The 21,781-nt window shown below is 53.4% G+C and overlaps 1 protein-coding gene across 1 annotated transcript; it reads left to right on the plus strand.

The window, feature by feature from the left end:
• The first annotated feature begins 637 nt into the window (after nucleotides 1-637).
• Nucleotides 638-18,134, plus strand: Col6a1 (collagen type VI alpha 1 chain). Its single transcript, XM_041635042.1, has 35 exons — nucleotides 638-827; nucleotides 1,599-1,728; nucleotides 2,940-3,140; nucleotides 4,537-4,696; nucleotides 4,983-5,111; nucleotides 5,194-5,214; nucleotides 5,385-5,405; nucleotides 5,489-5,533; nucleotides 6,254-6,307; nucleotides 6,786-6,830; nucleotides 6,950-6,976; nucleotides 7,708-7,734; nucleotides 7,833-7,877; nucleotides 8,603-8,656; nucleotides 8,897-8,959; nucleotides 9,569-9,631; nucleotides 9,721-9,774; nucleotides 9,869-9,904; nucleotides 10,223-10,285; nucleotides 10,667-10,729; nucleotides 11,828-11,890; nucleotides 12,113-12,175; nucleotides 12,454-12,504; nucleotides 12,719-12,754; nucleotides 12,983-13,045; nucleotides 13,202-13,267; nucleotides 13,471-13,506; nucleotides 13,899-13,935; nucleotides 14,243-14,251; nucleotides 14,673-14,806; nucleotides 15,201-15,310; nucleotides 15,417-15,600; nucleotides 15,704-15,884; nucleotides 16,347-16,376; nucleotides 16,735-18,134. The coding sequence occupies exons 1-35, from the start codon at nucleotides 707-709 to the stop codon at nucleotides 17,355-17,357; spliced, it is 3,108 nt and encodes a 1,035-aa protein (XP_041490976.1). The 5' UTR covers nucleotides 638-706; the 3' UTR covers nucleotides 17,358-18,134.
• Nucleotides 18,135-21,781: the final 3,647 nt, after the last annotated feature.

Below are 21,781 nucleotides of genomic sequence, written 5' to 3' on the forward strand. Positions count from 1 at the left end.
GGCTTTGTCTGGTGCCCTCTCCTCAGGGGCTTTATCAGTATACACACACACACCACCACCACCACTACGACCACCACCCCAGAGAGAGAGAGGAGAGAGAGACTTCTACAAACACATCCATATGGTTGTTGTTGACAACTTGGTTTTCCCATAGTAAAGAAGAAAATACCTTTGACAAGTAAGGATTTAACTAAACTGAAGAGACAGTGGCATGGAATTCTCCAGCGCCTGAGAAAGCCGCGTTTGTAGGAGTCGGTACTCACACCCGTAAACTGGGTTGGTCAGTCCCACAGGCAGTATTTGGAATGAAACTGTCAGAAATATTTCCCGAACTTCTTTCGGGATCACATATTCTGTACACACTATATTTTATTCTTCTTTACACAGGGTAGTCGACTATGGACGAGGAAACACCCCACACGCTGTGGTCACTGGAATTCCACAGCCCAGGAATATCTCTGTTCATAAAACCCTTGAGGAGAGGTTTTTTTTTTTCAAGGTTCCAGAGACCCGAAGAAGCTGTGACTCACTCAGCTCTGAGGCCCTCCCCTTCCTCTCCCCCTCCTCTCCTGATCCCTCCCCTCTTTGCACCTCCCTCCCTCCACCCTCACTGGCTCCCAACAGCCCTGGTCTCTAACTGCAGCTAGCGGAGACATCCTTTTACTCTGCCCTTACCAGCGCCCACCCTGACCCTGGCCCGCACTTGATGGGGACCCGCAGGCCAGCCAGAAACATGAGGCTGGCCCACGCTCTGCTGCCCCTGCTGCTACAGGCCTGCTGGGTGGCCGCACAGGACATCCAGGGCCCCAAGGCTATTGCCTTCCAAGGTGAGTGAGCTTACTGCACTCCCGAGCACTGTGTTTAGCTGCCTGACTGCCTGGAAGTAGATAAACTCAAGGCTCACCTCCCCCCCCCCACCCCTACAACCTGGGTACTGTCACTAGTCCCATTTTGTCTTAATCCTGTGGAGAGCCACCGAGAAGGGGCCTTGTCCCTTGTCCAAGCCTGCATTCCACTCAGCCCCCATCTTGAAGCAGCTGGAATACTGCACCCACAAGGTCCTGGAGTCCTGTCACCTCAAGTCTCTCCATGCTAGGGAGATGACAGAACTGGAGACTCCAGGGGGACCTACCAATGAAGAAGAGCCTGTGGCTACCACGCCTGGTCTGTTTTCTGTCCTGGGTGAATGACTGTTGAAGGCCTCAGAACTGCTATCTCTCTTTGCCTGACAGCCAGATAGATGACCTGTCCCCTCATACCTGAGCGTGAGGTCATGGCTTTGAGTTGAACCTGAGAACCAAATGAGAAATAATCCAGTTCTTCCAGGCAGTCTCTGCCCTCTGTGACTGGCCAAGGCCACTCTGAGTGAGGCTCCGTTCAAGGGACAGGACACCTTGGGTGTCCTTCGGACCCTGCTGGGTGTCGCCTACTAGGCAGGTGGCTGGTGGGCCGCCATCACCTGCCCAGGCTCTACTGCTAAGAAGGGATGGTGTCTCAGGGAGCCTCTGGCCTGAATGGGGATGTGTGAAGGGGGTCTGGTGCTCCCAGCGGGGCTCAAGGCATGGCTGAATGACCTTATGGGACCTTCCCTGGCTCAGACTGCCCTGTGGATCTATTCTTCGTGCTGGACACGTCGGAAAGTGTGGCCTTGAGGCTGAAACCCTATGGGGCCCTGGTGGACAAGGTGAAGTCCTTCACCAAGCGCTTCATAGACAACCTGAGAGACAGGTAGCATGAACTTGCCTTGGCCTATCCTGTATGGGCTTGGGGAGGGGGTGGACCTGCATGCAGAGCTGAGCCTTAACTTCCCTCTTCAGGACTCCATCCTGTGTGGTGCAGCTGGGTGGGGGAGCGGTGGAGCAGGAGGGAGGCTGACCGAGTGTGAGATGGGACAGTGGGGAGGAATTACCTCGCTGGCAGGACTGAGGAGACAATACTGAGTGTAGAGATGTGGCCTCTCAACACTCCAAACACAGACAGGAGTTTGGAGAGTCAGTCAGATAAATACTTATGCCTCATGCCTGGAGTCCTGCATGCAGCTGGACCCCACCTGATCCACATGGACTTCAGAGTGTCTGCCTAAATCCCCAGTGTCCTCAATACAGGCTGCGAGTAGGGGTGCGTGGGATACAGCATGCTTCATGTACCCCCTTTCTCACTCCCTCCTCAGTGGGACCCTGAGGACAGAGGGTGTGGCTAGGGCAGGTCCTGAGGTAATGTAGGTAATGTAGGTAATGAGCCTCTCCCCATAGCAGGGTCCCTGCACAGTGGTCAGTCAGTGTGAGGATGGGAACTCTGACAGTGTGATCTTCAGCCTTACTAGCTACCCAGCCAGGGCCCAGGGCCCTGCCCGTAGAGACTGTGGCTCTGGAATGCTGGAGCGAACCATTTACCCCCAGGGCTGCCACCTCAGGGACTGTGGAGTTCTAGAACATGAACTTAATGAACAAATCTGAGGCCCTAGAAAGAAAAAGGGAGGTCCTAATGTAGAAGGCAGTGAGGTGGCCTCGGTCCCTTTACTCAGCATCCATGATATGGATATCCTATGATATGGATGGAATTATATTTTACTCCAGAGGCCTTGGTTACCCTGTCTCCTGATGTCCTGCATGGGCCACCATAGCAGGCCTTGGAGAGCTGTGTGGCCAACAAGGTGGAAGCAACTTGAACCCACTTCAGAAACCCACCTGTCCTATTTAGAACTAGCCTGTGCCTGCTTATGTCCTCACCCAACCCTCTGCAGTACATGGGGGTCTGTGGCCCCAGCTGGGGTCATGTTTATAGCTCAGTTGAGACCTAGGTTGGTTTGTCCAGCCATGCCCATTGTGTGGACCCTGAGCAGCCTGATTATCCGTGAGATCACCCTTGGGTGGGACAGCAAGTCCCTTCGTGCAGGTTAGAGTGAAGCCCCCTCACCTCGTCCTACCTGTGACTCTCAGGTACTACCGGTGTGACCGTAACCTGGTTTGGAATGCGGGTGCCCTGCACTACAGCGATGAAGTGGAGATCATCCGAGGGCTCACACGCATGCCCAGTGGCCGCGATGAGCTCAAGGCTAGCGTGGATGCGGTCAAGTACTTCGGCAAAGGCACCTACACGGACTGCGCCATTAAGAAGGGGCTGGAGGAGCTGCTCATAGGGTGAGTGGTGCAGGGCCGTTCACAAGGGACAATCCGGGCCATTCACAAGGGCCAATCCGGGCCATTCACAAGGGCCCAATCCGGGCCATTCACAAGGGCCCAATCCAGGCCTGTCATGTCTAACTCTATCAACCAGGATGGTCTCTGGTGACTTCAGACATAGACCTTCTTAACCTGTGTGCTACAGGGCCTCCTTGACCCATTTTTTTCATGGCCAGGTGAACCGCTGCCAGGCTACCCATTACCCATCAAAGGCTGGGCTGGGGTCTAGAAACTCTACCTCAGGGGGCAATGTGCCTGTAGCCACAAACCTTTTCACCTTGCCAGGGACTATAGGGCCATACCCCCAATCTCCATCCATCCGTGTGTCTAGTCACTGTCTCAACCAGTGAACTAAATGACCCTGGTCACCACCCAGAGAAAGAGGTGACAGAGAAGCAGATAGTGACGTAGGGAGAGATGGAGAGAGCAGCCAGTTACTGCAGGACAGCTTTGGCATCGCCTGAAGTCCTTTAGTGGCAGGCGGAATGGCTTCTTCCACGTCCCATCATGTGTGGGTCTGAGGCCCTTTCCTCATCTGGCTCGATGCCTTCCCACAATGACCCAGGCATTGAGGTGTCACAGGTGGCTATGACTTCTACTCCTTCCCCGTGCAGCCAGCTCAGGGGAGAAATACCAGCCCCTCACCCCTCTTCCCTTCTGCGGCTTCATTGAGACACCCCAGCATTGTGAGGCTGCAGGGCTGAGCCCCATTCCGAGGTCCACTGGGCCCCTCCACGTTAACACCAATGTGTGATAAAATTGTACGGGCTGTGCTAGGCCCTGTCTCCCATCTGTAGCTGTATGAGGTGAGAAGGTTAGTGGCTGAGTTGGAGATATGGCCTAGGGCATGGCTGCCACGTGCGATCCACAGAATAAACTTGCACGTTGTGTGGAAAAGCCCCGATGTCTGTGTGGCCCCCTACCCTACTCTGACCTCTTGCTCAGAGAGGCCATTGCATTGTTTAGGGTGAAACAATCTGAGGGGATCTGTAAGTCCCTCTACCTCTTATGCCAGTTGCCTTCCACACCCCCAGTAGCCCAGGGTCACCCCTGGCTCTCTTGTTCTCAGAGATTTGGGGTCAAGTGCATCCTGAGATGACGCCCACTCAGCGTGCACACTAAGGACCGGTGCCTTCCCTGACAGTGCATCTCAAAGATGTGGCCATGTAACAAGACCTGCTCCTTTATAATCACGATCAATGGGGAATCCTGGTCCCTGGATGACAGGAGACAGCATGTCCAGAGCTTCCTCAGGTCCTTCTCCTGTACCTCTGATCACCAGCTCTGAGAGTCTCAGCTCAGGTTCCCAGGCTCTGAGCCCTAGAGAGGGGTCTCATGCTGCCCACCTCTGCAGGGGCTCCCACCTCAAGGAGAACAAGTACCTGATCGTAGTGACTGATGGACACCCCCTAGAGGGCTACAAGGAACCATGTGGGGGCCTTGAAGATGCAGTCAACGAGGCCAAGCATCTGGGCATCAAAGTGTTCTCAGTGGCCATCACACCTGACCACCTAGTAAGACCCCACCTCCTTTTACTCTCTCCACACACAAGATGGAGGGCCTCTGGGCTCCTGCCATCTGGGTCCCAGAGTCACTGGAGTCTTCTCTGCTAATATTTGGGTACACACAGACTGTCTGTTTCAAGACCCCTCCCACCTGCTGGGCCCCTGGTATGACCCTTGGGGTGCAGACTTGGGGCTGACCCCACCCCCTGAGGCTTGGCTCTACAACCATCACCCAGTTCCCGGTGGTGCATGGCCTTTCGGAGGTCATTCATTCTCTCCTCCTCCACGCGCCCAGGAGCCACGTCTAAGCATCATCGCCACAGACCACACATACCGGCGCAACTTCACAGCGGCGGACTGGGGGCATAGCCTTGATGCCGAAGAGACTATCAGCCAGACCATTGACACCATTGTGGAAATGATTGTGAGCGCTGACCTCTTTGGGGTGGGGGAAGAAAGCCTGGGTCCAGAGGAGAGACTAACTCACCCTTTGGTTTCCATTTCAGAAAAATAACGTGGAACAAGTGGTAAGTGTGCCCCCCTGAGCCACGTCAGGGCCTGTGTCTTACGTGGGTCCTAGCCCTGCCAGTGTGTCCCCCTGTTGAAGTGAGTGTCTCAGGGCCCTTCCCTGTCCTTGTTGGAGCATCCATCCCCTGCATTTGGACTCTGACTGATCTCCTATCCCTTTCTTCCACAGTGCTGTACCTTTGACTGCCAGGTAAGTGTGGTCCACTTTCCCTGCTGGTCCCTTGACCCTTGTCTAGGGTCTGAGGATGAAGAGAGGTTTCTTGTTTCTTTCAGGCTGCCAGAGGACCTCCTGGTCCCCGAGGTGACCCCGGGTATGAGGTGAGTGGCTGAAATTGCCTTGCTTCTCTTGAGATAGAGTCACTGGGAGCCCTAGCTCTACGCCCACCTCTTTGGGAATCTTGTACACCCGACACTGGCTGGGCAGGTGCTTTTGTCCAGGGACAAAGACTGGACATCACTTAAATGTGGTTTGGGGTGTGGGAGTTGGAAATGCAGAGTCTCCCCCGTGTGGTCCCCAAGACTGCCTTCAGGCTTAAAGTTGGTTTGGCATCGACTCGATTCTTGAAATCAAAGACCTTATGGTGGAGTTGGGAATGAAACTGGGGGTCCAAGTCTTACTGCGACTCACATGGGACAAATATGAACACTATGGGAGATGCTGGGGTCAGATCTAGGGTGGCTCTCCTGCCACATGGCCGTCACCCACAAAGCTGAGATATCCCCCCACCCCACCCCAGGGATGCTTCCTTGCTGGGTCTCCCTGTTTCTCTAGGCCTAGAGTACCACACCTACTCTGTCTTGAGAACTTGTGGGCAGAGACAAAGTCTAGGCCCAAGTCTAGGGTGGCACAGTCTGAGGAACCTGGGAAGACTCCCAGAACCCAGGCAGACCCAGAATCATGGCCAGAAGAACTCTGGAACCTGGATGGAATCGCTCTGTAGATCTTTCTCATGCCTAAGGGGTCTTGCCCAGCTTTCCAGGACAGATGGGCATGGCTCCTGACCTGGTCCCCTTGAGCTGATCTCCTTTGCCTTCCAGGGGGAACGAGGAAAGCCAGGTCTTCCCGGAGAGAAGGGAGAAGCTGGAGACCCTGTGAGTATGGGTTACCGTCTGCGTGACAGTGGGGACAAGTGCTGAGAAGCCTGAGCCTGAGGATCTGAGCCATAGAAACTTCTAGAACAGCAGCCCTGAGCATTGGGGGAAGAAAGGCTGCCCCAGGGATCAGGCCAACAAGTCTGCTTTGGGCCATGATCAATCTCCTGGCAATTCCCCTTTCTTTCTAGCCCTCCTCATGGTGACCTGGATCCCCTCCCTCTCCTCTGGGTACTCTGTCCCCTTCTCCTCCCGCCTGAGTGTTCTGGGTTCTTTCCTGGAGCTTACCATGAGATCTTGGGAGACCCTTTGGGAGCCTCACAGAGGCCCTGTCTTCTTCCCTACCCACCCTGTCCCGGGCCTGCCTGGGTTCAAGATTCTATGTGGGTCTTTCTAGTTGTAGTGAGGGGTGAGGTGGGCTGAGTGGTCCCTTCCCCTGCTATCCAGGGATGTCTGACTATCTCTTTTTCTGTTCCAGGGAAGACCCGGAGATCTTGGGCCAGTCGGGTACCAGGGTATGAAGGTACGTGTCCCTAATGCCCAGTGACCTCTCCTGAATGAAATGGATCAGGGCTTGGCAGCGAGGTACAAACTGATCAGTACAAAAATAACGTACCCCTTCCTTTTCTGTTTGGTTCATAGGGAGAAAAAGGGAGCCGCGGAGAAAAGGTGAGTAAGGGCCAGCTTTGTTATCTTGACCAATGAGCATCACAGAGAGATAGCCGGTGCTTCTGTCAGGGGGAAGCATGGGAATCAGACCCTCCCACCACCCTCTATGCCTCAGGGGGTATGTGTCTGGTCTCCAGGGACAGGTCCCCTGAGTTCTGCCGCCACCTCAGGCCACCTGGATCAGAGAGGACTGGAAATGTCACTTTGCCTCAGTGGGCAGTTCCTGGAGACCCTCTGAATACAGGCCCTGTCCTCTTCCTTCCCACTCTGTCCTGCATCCCTGATTGCCACAATTCTGTATCTCTTGGGTGTGTGGGATGCTGTTGTGTTCACAGTGGTCCCACCACACTGTGCGTGCCTCCCTCCCTCCTACTGGGAGGATGACGGTGCAGTGTGCCGGTGCAGTGTGAGGGTGCAGTGGGGCGGTGCAGTGGGGCGGTGCAGTGGGGCGGTGCCGTGGGACAGTGCAGTGTGACGGTGCAGTGGGGCGGTGCCGTGTGACGGTGCAGTGGGGTGGTGCAGTGTGACGGTGCAGTGGGGCGGTGCCGTGGGACGGTGCAGTGGGGTGGTGCCGTGTGACGGTGCAGTGGGGTGGTGCAGTGGGACGGTGCAGTGTGCCGGTGCAGTGGGGCGGTGCAGTGGGATGATGGTGCCGTGTGAGGGTGCAGTGGGGGCTGCCCTCTGGTCCAGCCAGGGGACTGCCCCTCACCCTCTTCTTCCTATTCCCACAGGGCTCCCGAGGACCGAAAGGCTACAAGGTGAGTACGGACGGGTCAAGGACATAAATGCTGTTCCTGGGCCAGTGCTGGCCACATCTGGCCTTTGTCTAACCTCCCTTTGTCTCCCTGCCTCACAGGGTGAGAAAGGCAAGCGTGGCACCGACGGGGTAGACGGCATGAAGGTAATCATGAGGCGGGAAGGCTGTGAGGCTGGGGTATACCATCTAAGATGGGAGGAGACAAAGCCAGGGGCTGCCCCAAGTACGCAGGCGCAGTTCCCATGGTGGGGCTTCCTGGGAAATTCTGAGAGTCAGGTGATGTTTTCATGCCAAGACCCAGGTCATAGGAAAGGCTAGTCCTTGCCTCTTCTTCTTCTTCCTCTCCTTTTCTCTCATTTCCTCTTCCCTCCCCTTCACCCTGCTCTCAATAAACACCTCAGGTAAGCTCTGCTTCCATGGAGTGCTTGTCTCCCGCCCACCATGAGGCCTCTGGCTCTCACCCCCCAAGGTCTCTCCTGTGGTTTTACAACATTTGGTCTCTGCTCCCTTCTCTGCCCTTTCTCTCTCCCCTTCCAATAAACCTCCTATGTGAGTTCTGTTGTATGGTGTGACTCCTTCCCGGCCATTTTTAAAATCATAATATTGTAGTGTAATGATATGCAGGGGCGAGGTGGGACCACAGATTCCATGGTGGAGGACAAACACGCCATCAGACAGAGCTTACCTAGAAAGGGAAGGGGAAGGAAGGGAAGGGAGGGGAGAGGAGGGGGAGAGAGAGAGAGACGCAGAAAAGGAGAAAAGTGATCCCCTTAAGTGCAGAGGGCTCTTGACCTTCCTGAGTGGGGTTTGGATGAACAGAGTTCAAGTCTCTACTCAATCATTCCAATCTTACTGTTTCCTTCTCCCAGGGAGAGACAGGGTTCCCAGGACTACCAGGCTGCAAGGGTTCTCCAGGATTCGATGTAAGTCACTTCCTCTACCTCCTATATTTTGGAATAATGGGTTCTTTGAAATTTGGTTCCAACCCTTGCTATTCTGACTCCACCCAATGGCCAAGCTATATGTGAATTCACCTACTCTGCCCAATGGCCGAGCTGTATGTGAATTCATTTGATTTATTTGCTCAGTCTGAGGGTGGCGCTTATCTGGGCCCCATGGGGGATCTTGGCTAGCTGTGACCTGCGTATTCGTCTTCCCACCAGGGCATTCAAGGACCCCCAGGTCCCAAGGGTGATGCTGGTGCCTTTGGATTGAAAGGAGAGAAGGTAGGTGACAGGCAGCCCCAGAGAGTCGAGACTTCACCATCTACTAAGGCCAAGTATTCCTTCTGGGACCCACAGTGAGGGGAACAAGCCTGGCTCTGAGAAGTCCCGCCATAAAACCTCAATTGGTGGACCCAAGTCTCAGCATCATGCATCTCAGGTCTGGACCTGAGGAGTTTTAAGGCTTCCATGGTCAAGGGTGTGCTATGCAGATGTGGGTGAATTGTGAGGTTCCTAGGAGGCCAGAACTCTTCCAGAGTTGCTGCTTGCTAGAGAATCAAGCAGCGGTTGAATGTATCCGCGCAAAATAAATGCAAGGCAGATATCAAAGAATATTTACCACTTTAATGATAAACTTACAGAACCGAAGTTCCAGCGTAGTACAGGAGGTAGGGAGGAAAAAGGGGCCAAGCCGCCTCTCCGCACGCCCATTTATTGGCAGGCATTCGCCCGAGGCAAACCCCGCCCCCTAAAGGGGCTGTCTTAACCCTACACAGAGTTAAGGTTGGGGGTTACCTGAGGTTGAGGTAAGAGCATACCATCACAGGGCCCAGGCCCTGAGGTGGCTTCCAGTGTCTGAACCCATCGACCAAGATCTCTGATCTTCCCCAGGGTGAAGCTGGAGTGGATGGTGAGGCTGGAAGACCGGGAAGCTCGGGGCCAACTGGAGATGAGGTAAGATGACCTGGCATGTGATGGGATCGGATAGGATGAGCCTTGTGGACACTGGAGCTTGTGGTCATTCTCAACTTGTCCTCCCCCAGGGAGATCCAGGAGAGCCTGGTCCCCCCGGAGAGAAAGGAGAGGCTGGAGATGAGGTAAGCACCTCTATCTTGATCTAGCCTCCATCCTCACTTGCAGGCTGAGTCCAGCCTAGTACGCAGACTCATGTACTGTTCTTCCTTGTCCTAGGGGAACGCTGGCCCAGATGGACCCCCTGGAGAGAGGGTGAGTCAATTGGATGGTATCATACTGTCCTCATCATCATCAGGAAAGGCTTGTGTAGACTGGCCTGGATCTGACCTCTGTAGGTCCTTAGCGCTCTGTCTGTAAGCCTAGGCTAGACAGGAAGCCAGACCCTAGCCATTCTAGATTTCACCATGCATGCAGGGCCTTGGGTCACTTGAGAGTCCTGAGGAGGCAGGCAGCCTGAGGAACACAGAGGCCCACCTCTGGAATGGGGAAATCACTAGGCCCAGCCTTCAAGCTCCCACCCTTCCCAGGAGTGCATCACAGATAGACTCATATCTACTTCTCTCCACACAGGGTGGCCCTGGTGAAAGAGGACCTCGGGGGACCCCTGGTGTGAGGGGCCCAAGGGGAGACCCGGTAAGTCATGCCCTGGGGCTGTCTAGGGGACACACTGAGGCTAGAGCTGAGCGTAAGTTCACAGGGCCAGCTATGCAGCCTTATTGGTGTCTAGGCCTCAGCTTTCCTGCCTTCCTATGGAAGCTGCCCAGGGCTCTGATATATCCAAGGCAGGGCATCAGTCCATATCCCATCAGAGGCTCACTCATTCGTTGGGCCCATCTGGAGGAGAAGAATCTGGGTCCAGCCGTGGTCTACAGCTTGGAGTTCAGCAGACTCTTCCAATCCTTGCAATTGTGCCTCAATCTCTGGCCACCAAGATCACTTGCCACTCCTAGAGCAAATTGCTGGTGGTGCCCATGTGGCCTCTACCTCTGCATTCATGGGCTCATTTCTCCCCAGGGTGAAGCTGGACCACAAGGTGACCAAGGAAGAGAAGGCCCCGTCGGCATCCCTGGAGATCCGGTAGGAAGCCTAATGTATTGCAGGGAATAGTGACACCTCACAGCTTTGTTGGCCCACATACTACTCAATACTAAGCTAAGTGTTCCATTCGGGTCTTCTGAAAAAATGCTCCCAGTGACTCAGCATGGAGGGGGAAGCTCCTACAAATGCGTGTTCCTGCAGACTCATGGTGCCCATGCTTAGAGCTAGCTTGGGTTCAGCTGTCATGGATGTGTGTCAGCACTCAACACAGACCAAGGGATGTACTGGAGGCTGTGGGTCACAGACACTTGTAGATTCCATTGACCCTAGATCTCTGGCCTTGATCTGTTATGTTCACAGGGCCTGGTAGTGTGGGCATGAGGGGTGTTAAAGACTCAGCCACAGAGGCAGGGAGACTGGCCATGAGAACAGAGTGGGTCCCTAGGCTTTAGAGTGGATGGAGAAGAACTCTTTGAATCCTTGGGTGACATGAGTATCAGACGGGATAGAGGTGAGTTTGGCAGGATTAACACACAAGAGGTTCCATGATGTAAAGGTATGGTAAGATCTTTCAGGGCCCATGTTCAGGGAGCCAGGGCCAGTGCAGCCAAGCTCAGACCAGAGACACTGGGGCTTTAGGTCCCCAGACCAGGTATGGTCCCCAGAGCCCTCAGGAAGGAACCAGATAGATAGGTCATGCATCTCAGAACAAACTGTATCTGAATACAGTAGTTGAATCTGTAGTTGTCCTTGTGTCCATTTGGTCAGAAGTCTAGAAGGAAAAGACTACACATGGTAGTGGTCCCTCCCAGGCCGGTACAACCATGGAGGGTTCATGAGCAAAGGAAGACATCCACACACACTGGGACCTACAGCGAAGGCTTCAACATGGATAGTGGAGAGGAGGAACCTGCAGGGAACCCCTCCTGACCATACCCCATGCTGACTACTGACCCCACTTATCATGAGTCCCTGAGGGTCCTCCGCCCCTGCGTTCAGGGCCCTAGATGACAGTGGGAGGAGTCTAATTTCTTCATATGAGATAGGATCCCATGGTCTGGGACTCTCAGTTCTCAGGGAAGGAAAACAAGTGTGGCCTGGGAACAGTGAGCTGAGCTCATGGGTCTTAATCTCTAGGGTGATGCTGGCCCAATTGGACCTAAAGGATACCGAGGTGATGAGGGTCCTCCAGGCCCTGAGGTAAGTACTTGCCCACTCTGCGCTGCTATTTACCTAGAAGGCCAGCTCTGCGTGTCACTCTGAGGACAGCCCTAGTCCTGCAGCATCTCCCATACCCCCATCTCATCTTTCCGCATCTTGCCTTCCCTCTCTTGGCCTGGGAGAGACTGGGTCCCAGGGAGAATATTATGCTACTAACTCATATTTTCTATGACCTGGCTATTACTTATACCACTCCTTTAGGGTCTCAGAGGAGCTCCAGGACCCGTTGGACCCCCAGGAGACCCAGGACTGATGGGTGAAAGGGTGAGTATTTGGGAGAACAGCCCTACCAGGCTACTGTTGGGTTAGCAGCTGGGACTTGCCTTATTTGGTCCCTTGGAGAGGTGCTGGTGGGGGAGGGGCATCCACATTCAGCTCTCAAGGATGAGGATGCCCCAGGCAAGACCCTCTTGCTTAAAAGTTCAATTGAGGGTTGACCTGGGGATGGGGGCTTTCCCTGGCTGGGGACACAGCTGTCCTGGACGCCCCCCAGGCATCTAGCCACAATCTCACGTGATGACAGCAGCTCTCTCTACTCTCAGGGTGAAGATGGTCCACCAGGAAATGGCACAGAAGGTTTCCCCGGCTTCCCTGTGAGTGCTATAGGCCTCCCTACACACCAACCAAGTCCCCCTTGGAATGCTTCTGGCCACCTGGGTGGATGAGATACACCAGAGCCATCAGCTAGCCCAGGCATTTGGGCCTGGGCCTCCACCAGCCCTAAGCCCATCAACCTGTAGCTCTGACTTGGCTGTCATTCGGCCCCCCTCCCCGACCCTGGTATAACTCCCTTATCTTCCTTCACAGGGGTATCCAGGCAACAGAGGCCCCCCTGGGATAAACGTGAGTATCCCCACCATGCCTCTGTCAGGCTGTAGATGTGTGTTCACACAGCACTTATGTGCTATCAACACACTGTGTTCATTTTCTCACATGACATCAGGCAGCATGCACATGTGTGGGTCTGGGGTCACATCACTGACTTCAGGGACACTCCAGCCAGGTCACATCTACTTCTCTGCCCTCTCTACATCCTAGGTCCCACTAACCCATGTATTTTGTCTCCTGCAGGGCACAAAAGGCTACCCTGGCCTCAAGGGAGATGAGGGTGAAGTTGGAGACCCGGGAGAGGATGTAAGTGGGTGAGGGGTGGGGTCTTTCAAGACTGTGAACCCTACTGGCTTTGTTCACTAGAACAGGGGAGCAGGGAGGCTGAAGATGTACTCTGAGGGGCCAGAGCAGCTGGTGCACATGGCTGCTCTTGCTTGATCCCTTGCCATTTCCTTCCAGAACAACGACATTTCACCCCGTGGGGTCAAAGGAGCAAAGGGGTACCGAGGCCCCGAAGGACCCCAGGTAGGTGATGTGGCTGTAGGGGTTAGGGGTGGAGGCAAGGCAAGGTCATCTATAGCAATGAGAGGTGGAAGCCAAAAGATTCAAGGGACCAGGATTGCCCCAAGGACAGTTGGGGACACTGAGGTCCCTAGAACACATACAGTTCGAGAATCCTTGGGCACAGGCTCCCCATTTAGAGACTTTGTCTGCTCTTGCTCTGACAGGGACCTCCAGGACACGTGGGACCACCTGGCCCAGATGTAAGTAGGGTATCTGCAAATCATCTGGGGGCCGACCGCTATGGCCTTGGACCTTGATGGGGACATTAGTGAAGCCTGGAGCTTGCAAGCACTGTTCATGGATGGGGGTAGCTGGGGGAGGAGGCCTGGAGTCTTGCACTCAGACCACAGGGGTGCACGGCTACCACTGGCACACAGATGACTACAGGGGACACGGAACAGCCGCGGAAGACATATGGCCATGGGGATACATGACAGCTATGTGCTAGGAATTGCACCCTATCTTTTGTTAAGCCAGGAATGCTCGAGGCTGTGGGAAGTCCCTGCACAGAACCAACCCTCAGGGGGTTCCCAGGGACCACCAGGAATGGCCTCAGCCTAAACCACACTAATATTCTCACTTCTCTTCCCAGGAGTGCGAGATTTTGGACATCATCATGAAAATGTGCTGTGAGTATCTGGAGCCCGGGTGACTTTCTTAATGAGCCAACAAGTTCCTGCCAGCCACGGGGCCCGGCATTCTGTTCCCGAAGGGTCTCCAAGAGTGGGAGGCTCAGACAAACAGGGTGTAGGTGCTACTGAGATTGCCAGGTCCCCCACATGGGAGAACCACAGCTGGACTACCCATCCTCTGAGATTTCAGGGACTCTGACAAGCTGAGGGCCTGGCCAGAGCGAGGCGAAGCTAGGCAGAGCAGGACAGGGCACACTGTAGTCTGGAGCTGTTCTGTTTAGGGCTCTTTCTTTTCTTTCCTCAGCCTGCTGTGGTGAGTGGCGTCTCTTCTCTCTCGGGAATTCCTGCACAGTGTTAAGTGGACCCACCCTGGCTGTGTGATGGGCTAGCAATGCAGCAGCCATGCGTTCATCCACCTTGCTCTCCCACTCATCTGCCTTCCCCAGGACACTGATGCTCCCTGTCTTGTCTCCCTATCATTTTGAGTAATCGTCCACAGGCTGGAGCAGGAACCAGACCTCCAGGCTTGTCCCATCCACTCTTCCACAGAGTGAGGAGGAAGGGGCAAGGGTAGCAACTGTTGGGTCTGGCCAATGAAGGCCAGACCGGCAAGTCTAGCTCACTAGGAGATGCAGGAGAAGATTCATAATCCACAATGGGAGTGGGGTGGGACCATGGAGTACTGAGGGAAGCCTGGAGAAGGGCACTAAGGACTGGCCCGTCCCCCCTCCTAGAGTGCACATGCGGCCCCATAGACATCCTCTTCGTGCTGGACAGCTCCGAGAGCATTGGCCTGCAGAACTTTGAGATTGCTAAGGACTTCATCATCAAGGTCATTGACCGGCTGAGCAAGGATGAGTTGGTCAAGGTGAGTACAAGCCAACCTTGGACCACAGGTAGGGCCAACAGAGAGCTCAGCCCCTCCACTTTGGCTTCCCGGCTCACCACTGGATACACTGATTTATGTATACGTTGAGATGGTAGTAGCTTGTAACAAGGTCAAACAACACATCGTTAGTGTCCATGGAAGTTATATGCATGCATAACCACCATGTGGTGCAGAGAATCATGGTAGTGGGTCCAGAGCTTATCCTTTCAGGACAGAAGCTGGGAGGGCTATGTACAGAGCCGTGTGGACCTGCAGGAGTAGTTACGGACAGCCCTGGGTGGAAGTGCACGCAGGGGTCTCGAGGCCCTTGCCAGGCTGGGACTCCAGGACACACAGGTTCTGGGCTTCAGACCCGACGATGTCATTCCTACAGTTTGAGCCAGGACAGTCACACGCGGGCGTGGTGCAGTACAGCCACAACCAGATGCAAGAACACGTGGACATGCGGAGCCCCAACATCCGCAACGCCCAGGACTTCAAAGAGTGAGAGGATTCCCAAGACCCGCTGCCCCATCCCTGGTCCTACAGTGGGCCTGGCCCAACCGGGACCCTGACCCTGGCTTTGACCTTGGCCTGTCTTCTCGCACAGAGCTGTCAAGAAACTGCAGTGGATGGCTGGTGGCACGTTTACCGGAGAAGCGCTGCAGTACACCCGGGATCGGCTGCTTCCACCCACTCAGAACAACCGAATCGCTCTGGTCATCACCGATGGGCGCTCTGACACTCAGCGGGACACCACGCCCCTCAGTGTGCTTTGTGGGCCAGATATTCAGGTGGGCAGTTGGACAGTGCTGCGGTGGCTGAGCAGGCTCTCCTGCGAACATGGGGAACCAAAGTACAGGATCAGACCGACCCATGCCACTCTGCCCTCTGCAGGTCGTTTCTGTGGGCATCAAGGATGTGTTTGGCTTTGTCGCGGGCTCCGACCAGCTCAACGTCATTTCCTGCCAAGGCCTGTTGTCGCAAGGCCGGCCCGGTATCTCCCTGGTGAAGGAGAACTATGCCGAGCTTCTAGATGACGGCTTTCTGAAGAACATCACAGCCCAGATCTGCATAGGTGGGTGCTGGGGATCAGAGGTCTGGGTGGGCAGTGCCAAGGTCTGTCCTACACACGTCTGCTCAGCTTTCTGGGACTGTTTGGGCTAGTGACAGCCCTCAGAATGCACCTGTCACTGTCACCTCAAGGACTGTGACCAGATTGGGGTGGCACTGCCCAGGGTGACCGCTGGCCCAGCAGAGCTACTTGAGAGCAGGTGTTCTCATGCAATTTGCATGGGCCAAGGTCTCTACCCCCAGTGCCATGGGCACACTGTATGTGGGCCTTGTGTGAGTCTGACTCCATGATGTGGACAACTTGGTTAAGGGACACAGTTTGTGGCAGATTCATGAGGGCAGTTGGTGAGCAGCAAGGCACAGTGCCTGACCTGCAAACCACCTTTCCCCTTATGAGGCTCAGAGCGGGCATGGTGCGTAGGGTCATGGTGGCATGGCACTCACTTCGTGTGATTTCTCTTTACAGATAAGAAGTGTCCGGATTATACCTGTCCAAGTGAGTGCACGGATTGGGAAGGGCAGGGTGGAAAAGGCAGGACTTTTGTTTTGTTTTGTTTTGGTTTGGTTTGGTTTGGTTTTGGTTTTTGGAGACAGGGTTTCTCTGTAGCTTTGGAGCCTGTCCTGGAACTAGCTCTTGCAGACCCTCAAGTTCACAGAGATCTGCCTGCCTCTACCTCCCTAGTGCTGGGATTAAAGGCGTGCGCTGTCACTGCCCAGCTAAGGCAGGGCTTTTTAAGGGTACCATAGAGCTCTGAGCCCTCTCCTCTGGGGCTTGGCAGCTCTGAAAATTTGGGTGGTCTCTGGCCAGCCCTCTGGAGTTCATCCAGTCTCAGGCCACCATCTCTACCCCACAGTCACGTTCTCCTCCCCGGCTGACATCACCATCCTGCTCGATAGCTCAGCCAGCGTGGGCAGTCACAACTTCGAAACCACCAAGGTGTTCGCCAAGCGCCTAGCTGAGCGCTTCCTGTCAGCAGGCAGGACGGATCCCTCCCAGGACGTGCGGGTAGCCGTGGTCCAGTATAGTGGCCAAGGCCAGCAACAGCCGGGGAGGGCAGCTCTTCAGTTCATGCAGAACTACACGGTGCTGGCCAGCTCTGTGGACAGCATGGATTTCATCAACGATGCCACGGATGTCAACGATGCCCTGAGCTATGTAACTCGCTTCTACCGGGAAGCCTCATCCGGGGCCACCAAGAAGAGACTCCTGCTGTTTTCAGATGGCAACTCACAGGGGGCCACAGCAGAGGCCATTGAGAAGGCTGTGCAGGAGGCCCAGCGTGCAGGCATTGAGATCTTTGTGGTGGTAGTGGGACCCCAGGTGAATGAGCCCCACATCCGTGTGCTCGTTACCGGCAAGACCGCGGAGTATGACGTGGCCTTTGGTGAGCGCCACCTATTCCGTGTACCCAACTATCAGGCCCTGCTTCGTGGTGTTTTCTACCAGACAGTCTCCAGGAAAGTGGCACTGGGCTAGAGGGCCACATACATGGCCGTACACATGGGGACACACTTTGACAGGCCTTCCTGCCCTTCCCACCACTGACCAAACAGGAATAGGACATGTGACCCAAATGTTCCTGACCACTGTTCCACTGCCTTAGAGGGAAAGCTGAGATGCACACTGTTGACTTTGTGTAATGTCCTCCATGGCTCACCCGAGCTCCTATCCTTATCTTCCTTGATTTGTTCAGCATGGCAGCCATCTTGCTGACCTCCCTCTGCCTCTGGGCTCCACCCAGCCATCTCATCCTCCTTCTCTCTGCCCCTAATCTGTTTCCCATGTCTTCATACCATCTGTAGTTTCTGTCTGTGTTGAGCCTTTCACACCAACAGTGAAACAAACCCTTGCATGGGCTCAGCTTGCTGGGTAACAGCTTTTAGAAAAATTGAGACCAAGAGCGTTTTCAAACACAAACTTGGAGGAGACCGTTCCTCTTCATCAGGTGCTTGTCAGTGACCAACATGGACCTTGGTCCTGGCCCTTAGCGGCTCAACGTGAGCAGCAAGAAATGCTGGCTCCTGCCTCTTGTCTAAGAGCAAAGGTGCTACCTGCAAGAGCTTCATATACAAAGAGGCTTAGTCTGGACAGTTCAAACTCATGTGTTCTGTCAGAACCAATCCAGAGCTCCTTTTCCTCAAACAGAGATTCGCCCTTCTTTTTGAAGTTCTCTTTTAGTTTTGTTGTGGCTCCCCCATACTCCCCTGATCTGGTCCATGCCAGCTCTCTCTGATAATAAACGTTTCCATTTTTCTCTGGGCCTCTTCACTGTACCCACACCACTACCCAACACACCCGGAAAGAGAAGCTAATGCCAGGCAGACCACGGGGCCAAGGAGAGGCTGCTGCCCTGGCCCATGGACACAGCCCAGGTGTTTCTGAGAGGAAGAACATGGGCACAAAGACCTTCCCAGGCCAGAGGGCTGTAGTGCTGAGGTACACGGCAGTGCCGACTCAAGACACTAGGGCTTGATGGATTTGTCCAAAGAGATAACTTCAGACCACCTAGTTCCAACCAGATTACCCTGGTTCCTACAAAACTCAGCCAAATAAAAACATATCCAACCAGGATAAACACGATCAAATGTTATTCAATGAGATTACACCAGATCTAACCAAATCTAATCTGATTAGACCATAACCAATGAGATCTAACACAATATACTGGACCCAAACAAATATAAACCGGATATAAAATCAGATCCAACTAGATACACTAGAACCAACTGCATTTAGTCAGATTAAATTAGACTAAACCACACCCAACCAGATTAAAGTAAACCTTACCAGATCCAACTGGATTAAACTGAAACAAACCAGAGCTAACCAGATTAAACTGGAACAAACCAGATCCAAGCATAGTATACAAGTTTAAATCAATCCAACTAGATCAAACCAGATCCAACCAGATTAAAGAAGACCAAACCAAATAACAGAGTAACTCAGATTCTAGCAGATTATACCAGAACCAACTAGATCCAACCATATTACACTATACTAATCCATGTCCAAACAGATTAAACCAAATCTAACCAGATGAAGATCCAATAGACAACTAACTACTAGTTCTACTTCTAAAACCACTCTCCAGAATCCCTAAGGGAAGCAGACAGTGGTGCCGAGGTTGATGGTTACTCAGAATGAGGTGTGAGTCTGCCACGGCGCTGATGTTGGCCAGGAGATGGCCTATGTCTTCTGAAATGGTACCTGCAGGGTGGGAGCTGTAGATGCAAATCTGGCCAAGTGGCAAAGGAAGAAGGCAGCCATTAGAGTCCCCACTACCTTGTTCTTCATTCTTGGGGAACTGGGAGCAGAGGAAGGGCTGACCTGGGAGGCAGTGATGTGTGGTTTGGGTGTGGGGACATGCACACTGGAGTACTTCACACACAGCCATAAAAGCCCATAACAACAACAACAACAACAAAACAAAACCACTAGATCAGTGGTTCTCAATTTGCGGGTTGCATGCAACCCCTTTGTCAGGGGTCAAATTACCCTTTTACAGGGGTTGCCTAAGACCATCAGAAAACAGATATTTGTATTATGATTCATATAAGTAGCAAAATTATGGTCATGAAGTAACAACAAAAATGTTGTGGTTGGGTGTCACCACAATGTGAGGAACTGTATTAAAGGGTTGCAGTATCAGGAAGGCTGAGAGAATTGAGCCTCCTGCTGATGGAGGCTAAGTATCCAAGCATAACTAGAAAGAGGAAAGAGGGGAGAGAGCCAAGGAAAGCCACTTAGTGGGGACTCAGAGGGGTTGCTAGCCTTGGCCACCCCATCTCCATGACACACCTAACTCTTTCCTCAGTTTTCTCACTACAAACTTGACACTGACTACCTGGAGGGTCAGTCACATCCCTCATCCCTATGCCCAGGAGCCGAGAGGAGGACCAAAGGCTAGACTGGGGCAGGGCAAGGAGCCTGAGTCAGGAGGATGCGGGGAAGGTATTTTCTGTGTACACCCTTCCCTACTGCCCAGCCCCCACTGGTGGCTCCAGGTCTATATCCCAGATCCAGGTAGGCCAGGCAACTCCAGGTCCTTGGCACATGCTGTGGTTCTTTACCCTAAGGTCCCCTACCCCAGATGCTTCCTGTGGTCACCAGGGACTCTAGGCAGGAGGGACTATTGGTCTACTGAGCCTAGCTGTCATAGATCCTTGTTGGAGCCCAGTGGAACCTCTGCTCTTATAGAGTTAGAATCAACTCCAGACTGAAACATTGAGATAAAGTGAGAGACTTCCCCATAGTCACAATAAGTCAGTGGTTGCTGCCACATCAATTCTAACTATTCCTAAGCCAGGACCCTTGGCCACTTCTGCCCAAACCTGAGTCCCCTGAATCTCTTATCCCTTGTCCTTTATCCCTTTGAACTCCCTGTATCTTTCCTGGATTTACTCTGCCATGAATAACAACAGGAGGCCAGACAGCAAAGAGTAGCTTCTCAGAGTCTGGATATGCCCTGCCTCCCACAGAGTGAGTCCTAAGTCACCCCCTCTGCACATGTGGGCCAGCACAAGGCTCCCACAGTGGAGGTTACAGGTCGGTGGATGACTGAGCCAAGTTGCCCATGCCCCATCCCACTGAGTTACATCCAATCTACATCCTCCTCTCCTGGTGTACGAGGGTCTTCTGTCTATGCATTACTTTCATTGGTTAAATAAAGAGACTGCCTTGGCCTTTTGATAGGGCAGAAAATTAGGTAGGCGGAGTAGACAGAACAGGATGCTGGGAAGAAGCAGGAAGAGATTGCCGCCATCAAGCCAGCTACAAGGTCAGACATGCTGAATCTCTCCCGGTAAGCCACAGTCATGTGGTGATACACAGATTTAATAGAAATGGGTTAATCAAGATGTGAGAGTTAGCCAATAAGAGGCTAGAGCTAATGGGCCAGGTAGTGTTTAAATGAATACAGTTTCTGTGTAATTATTTTGGGGTTAAGCTAGCTGGGTGGCAGGCCACAGCCTGCTGCTCATCATACTACACTCTCCCATCCCATGCCTCTCTTAGTGCACAGGACCCGGGACAAAAGTCTCTGATGCTGTGTCAGGTGTCACTCAAAGCAGTTCAAAATTCTCCCGTACAGTGGGAACCAGATACAAGAGTTTCCCCTAAGAAAATACTGGCATTTAACTCCTGGAAAGGCTGGCAGGGAACCCTTGGAGCTGTGCACAGCCACACTGACTGCCTAAGTCCATGATATGGGGATCCCAGCAGGTCTCCTATCCTTGTCCCCTCCTTTCTCTGGCTTACATGAAGAAGCCAGGGTTGGTAAGAAAGCTGGCATGTCACTTGTCAGAAGCCTCAACCACCCTCACCAGAGTAGAGGTGGCAACACCTGGATCCAGTTGTCCTTAAAACCTCCATAGGAGGTAGCCACTGAGAGTGTATAGCATGAATAATAAAAACCCAGACACAGCTATTGGGGTTCAACCTGAAGATCAGAAAAGCAAAACAGCCAAGCCATTAGAGAGCTCTTACCTCTAAGAAATCCTCAGAGAAAGAAAAGGAGTTCCTGTCTCATCCCTTCTTATATTCCTCCCTAGTGCTGGGATTAAAGGCGTGTGACTCCCTAATACTGGGATTAAAGGTGTGAGCCACCACCATCTGGATTTGTTTCTGCATTGATCTTGTGTAGCCAAGGGTGGCCTTAAACTCATAGAGATCTATCTGCCTCTGTCTCCCAAATTCTTGGATTAATGGTGTGTGACACCTCTGCCTGGCCTCTGATCTTTACCTTCTGATCTTCAGGCAAGTTTTATTTATAAAACATAAATAAAATATCACTGTAAAGGTGTCTGGGGGATTGTGTGTCCTAGCAGACTGCCAGGGTCTCTAGTATGCTTCTACACTCAGAATACTGTGATCTGCCAATTCTGAGGACAAGGGGTCTAGGT

Source organism: Microtus oregoni, unplaced genomic scaffold (assembly GCF_018167655.1).
Source record: "Microtus oregoni isolate MIOR12 unplaced genomic scaffold, Mior012 000046F_ref0000063, whole genome shotgun sequence".
NCBI classification, from domain to species: domain Eukaryota; kingdom Metazoa; phylum Chordata; class Mammalia; order Rodentia; family Cricetidae; genus Microtus; species Microtus oregoni.

What these genes read in the sequence shown, in the direction of transcription:
- Col6a1 (XM_041635042.1), top strand. Translation starts at nt 707, where the DNA reads ATGGGGACCCGCAGGCCAGCCAGAAACATGAGGCTGGCCCACGCTCTG. An exon ending in TTGGATTGAAAGGAGAGAAG is followed by an intron (nt 8,960 to 9,568) that starts GTAGGTGACAGG and finishes GATCTTCCCCAG; the next exon opens with GGTGAAGCTGGAGTGGATGG. An exon ending in TGGGACCACCTGGCCCAGAT is followed by an intron (nt 13,507 to 13,898) that starts GTAAGTAGGGTA and finishes TTCTCTTCCCAG; the next exon opens with GAGTGCGAGATTTTGGACAT.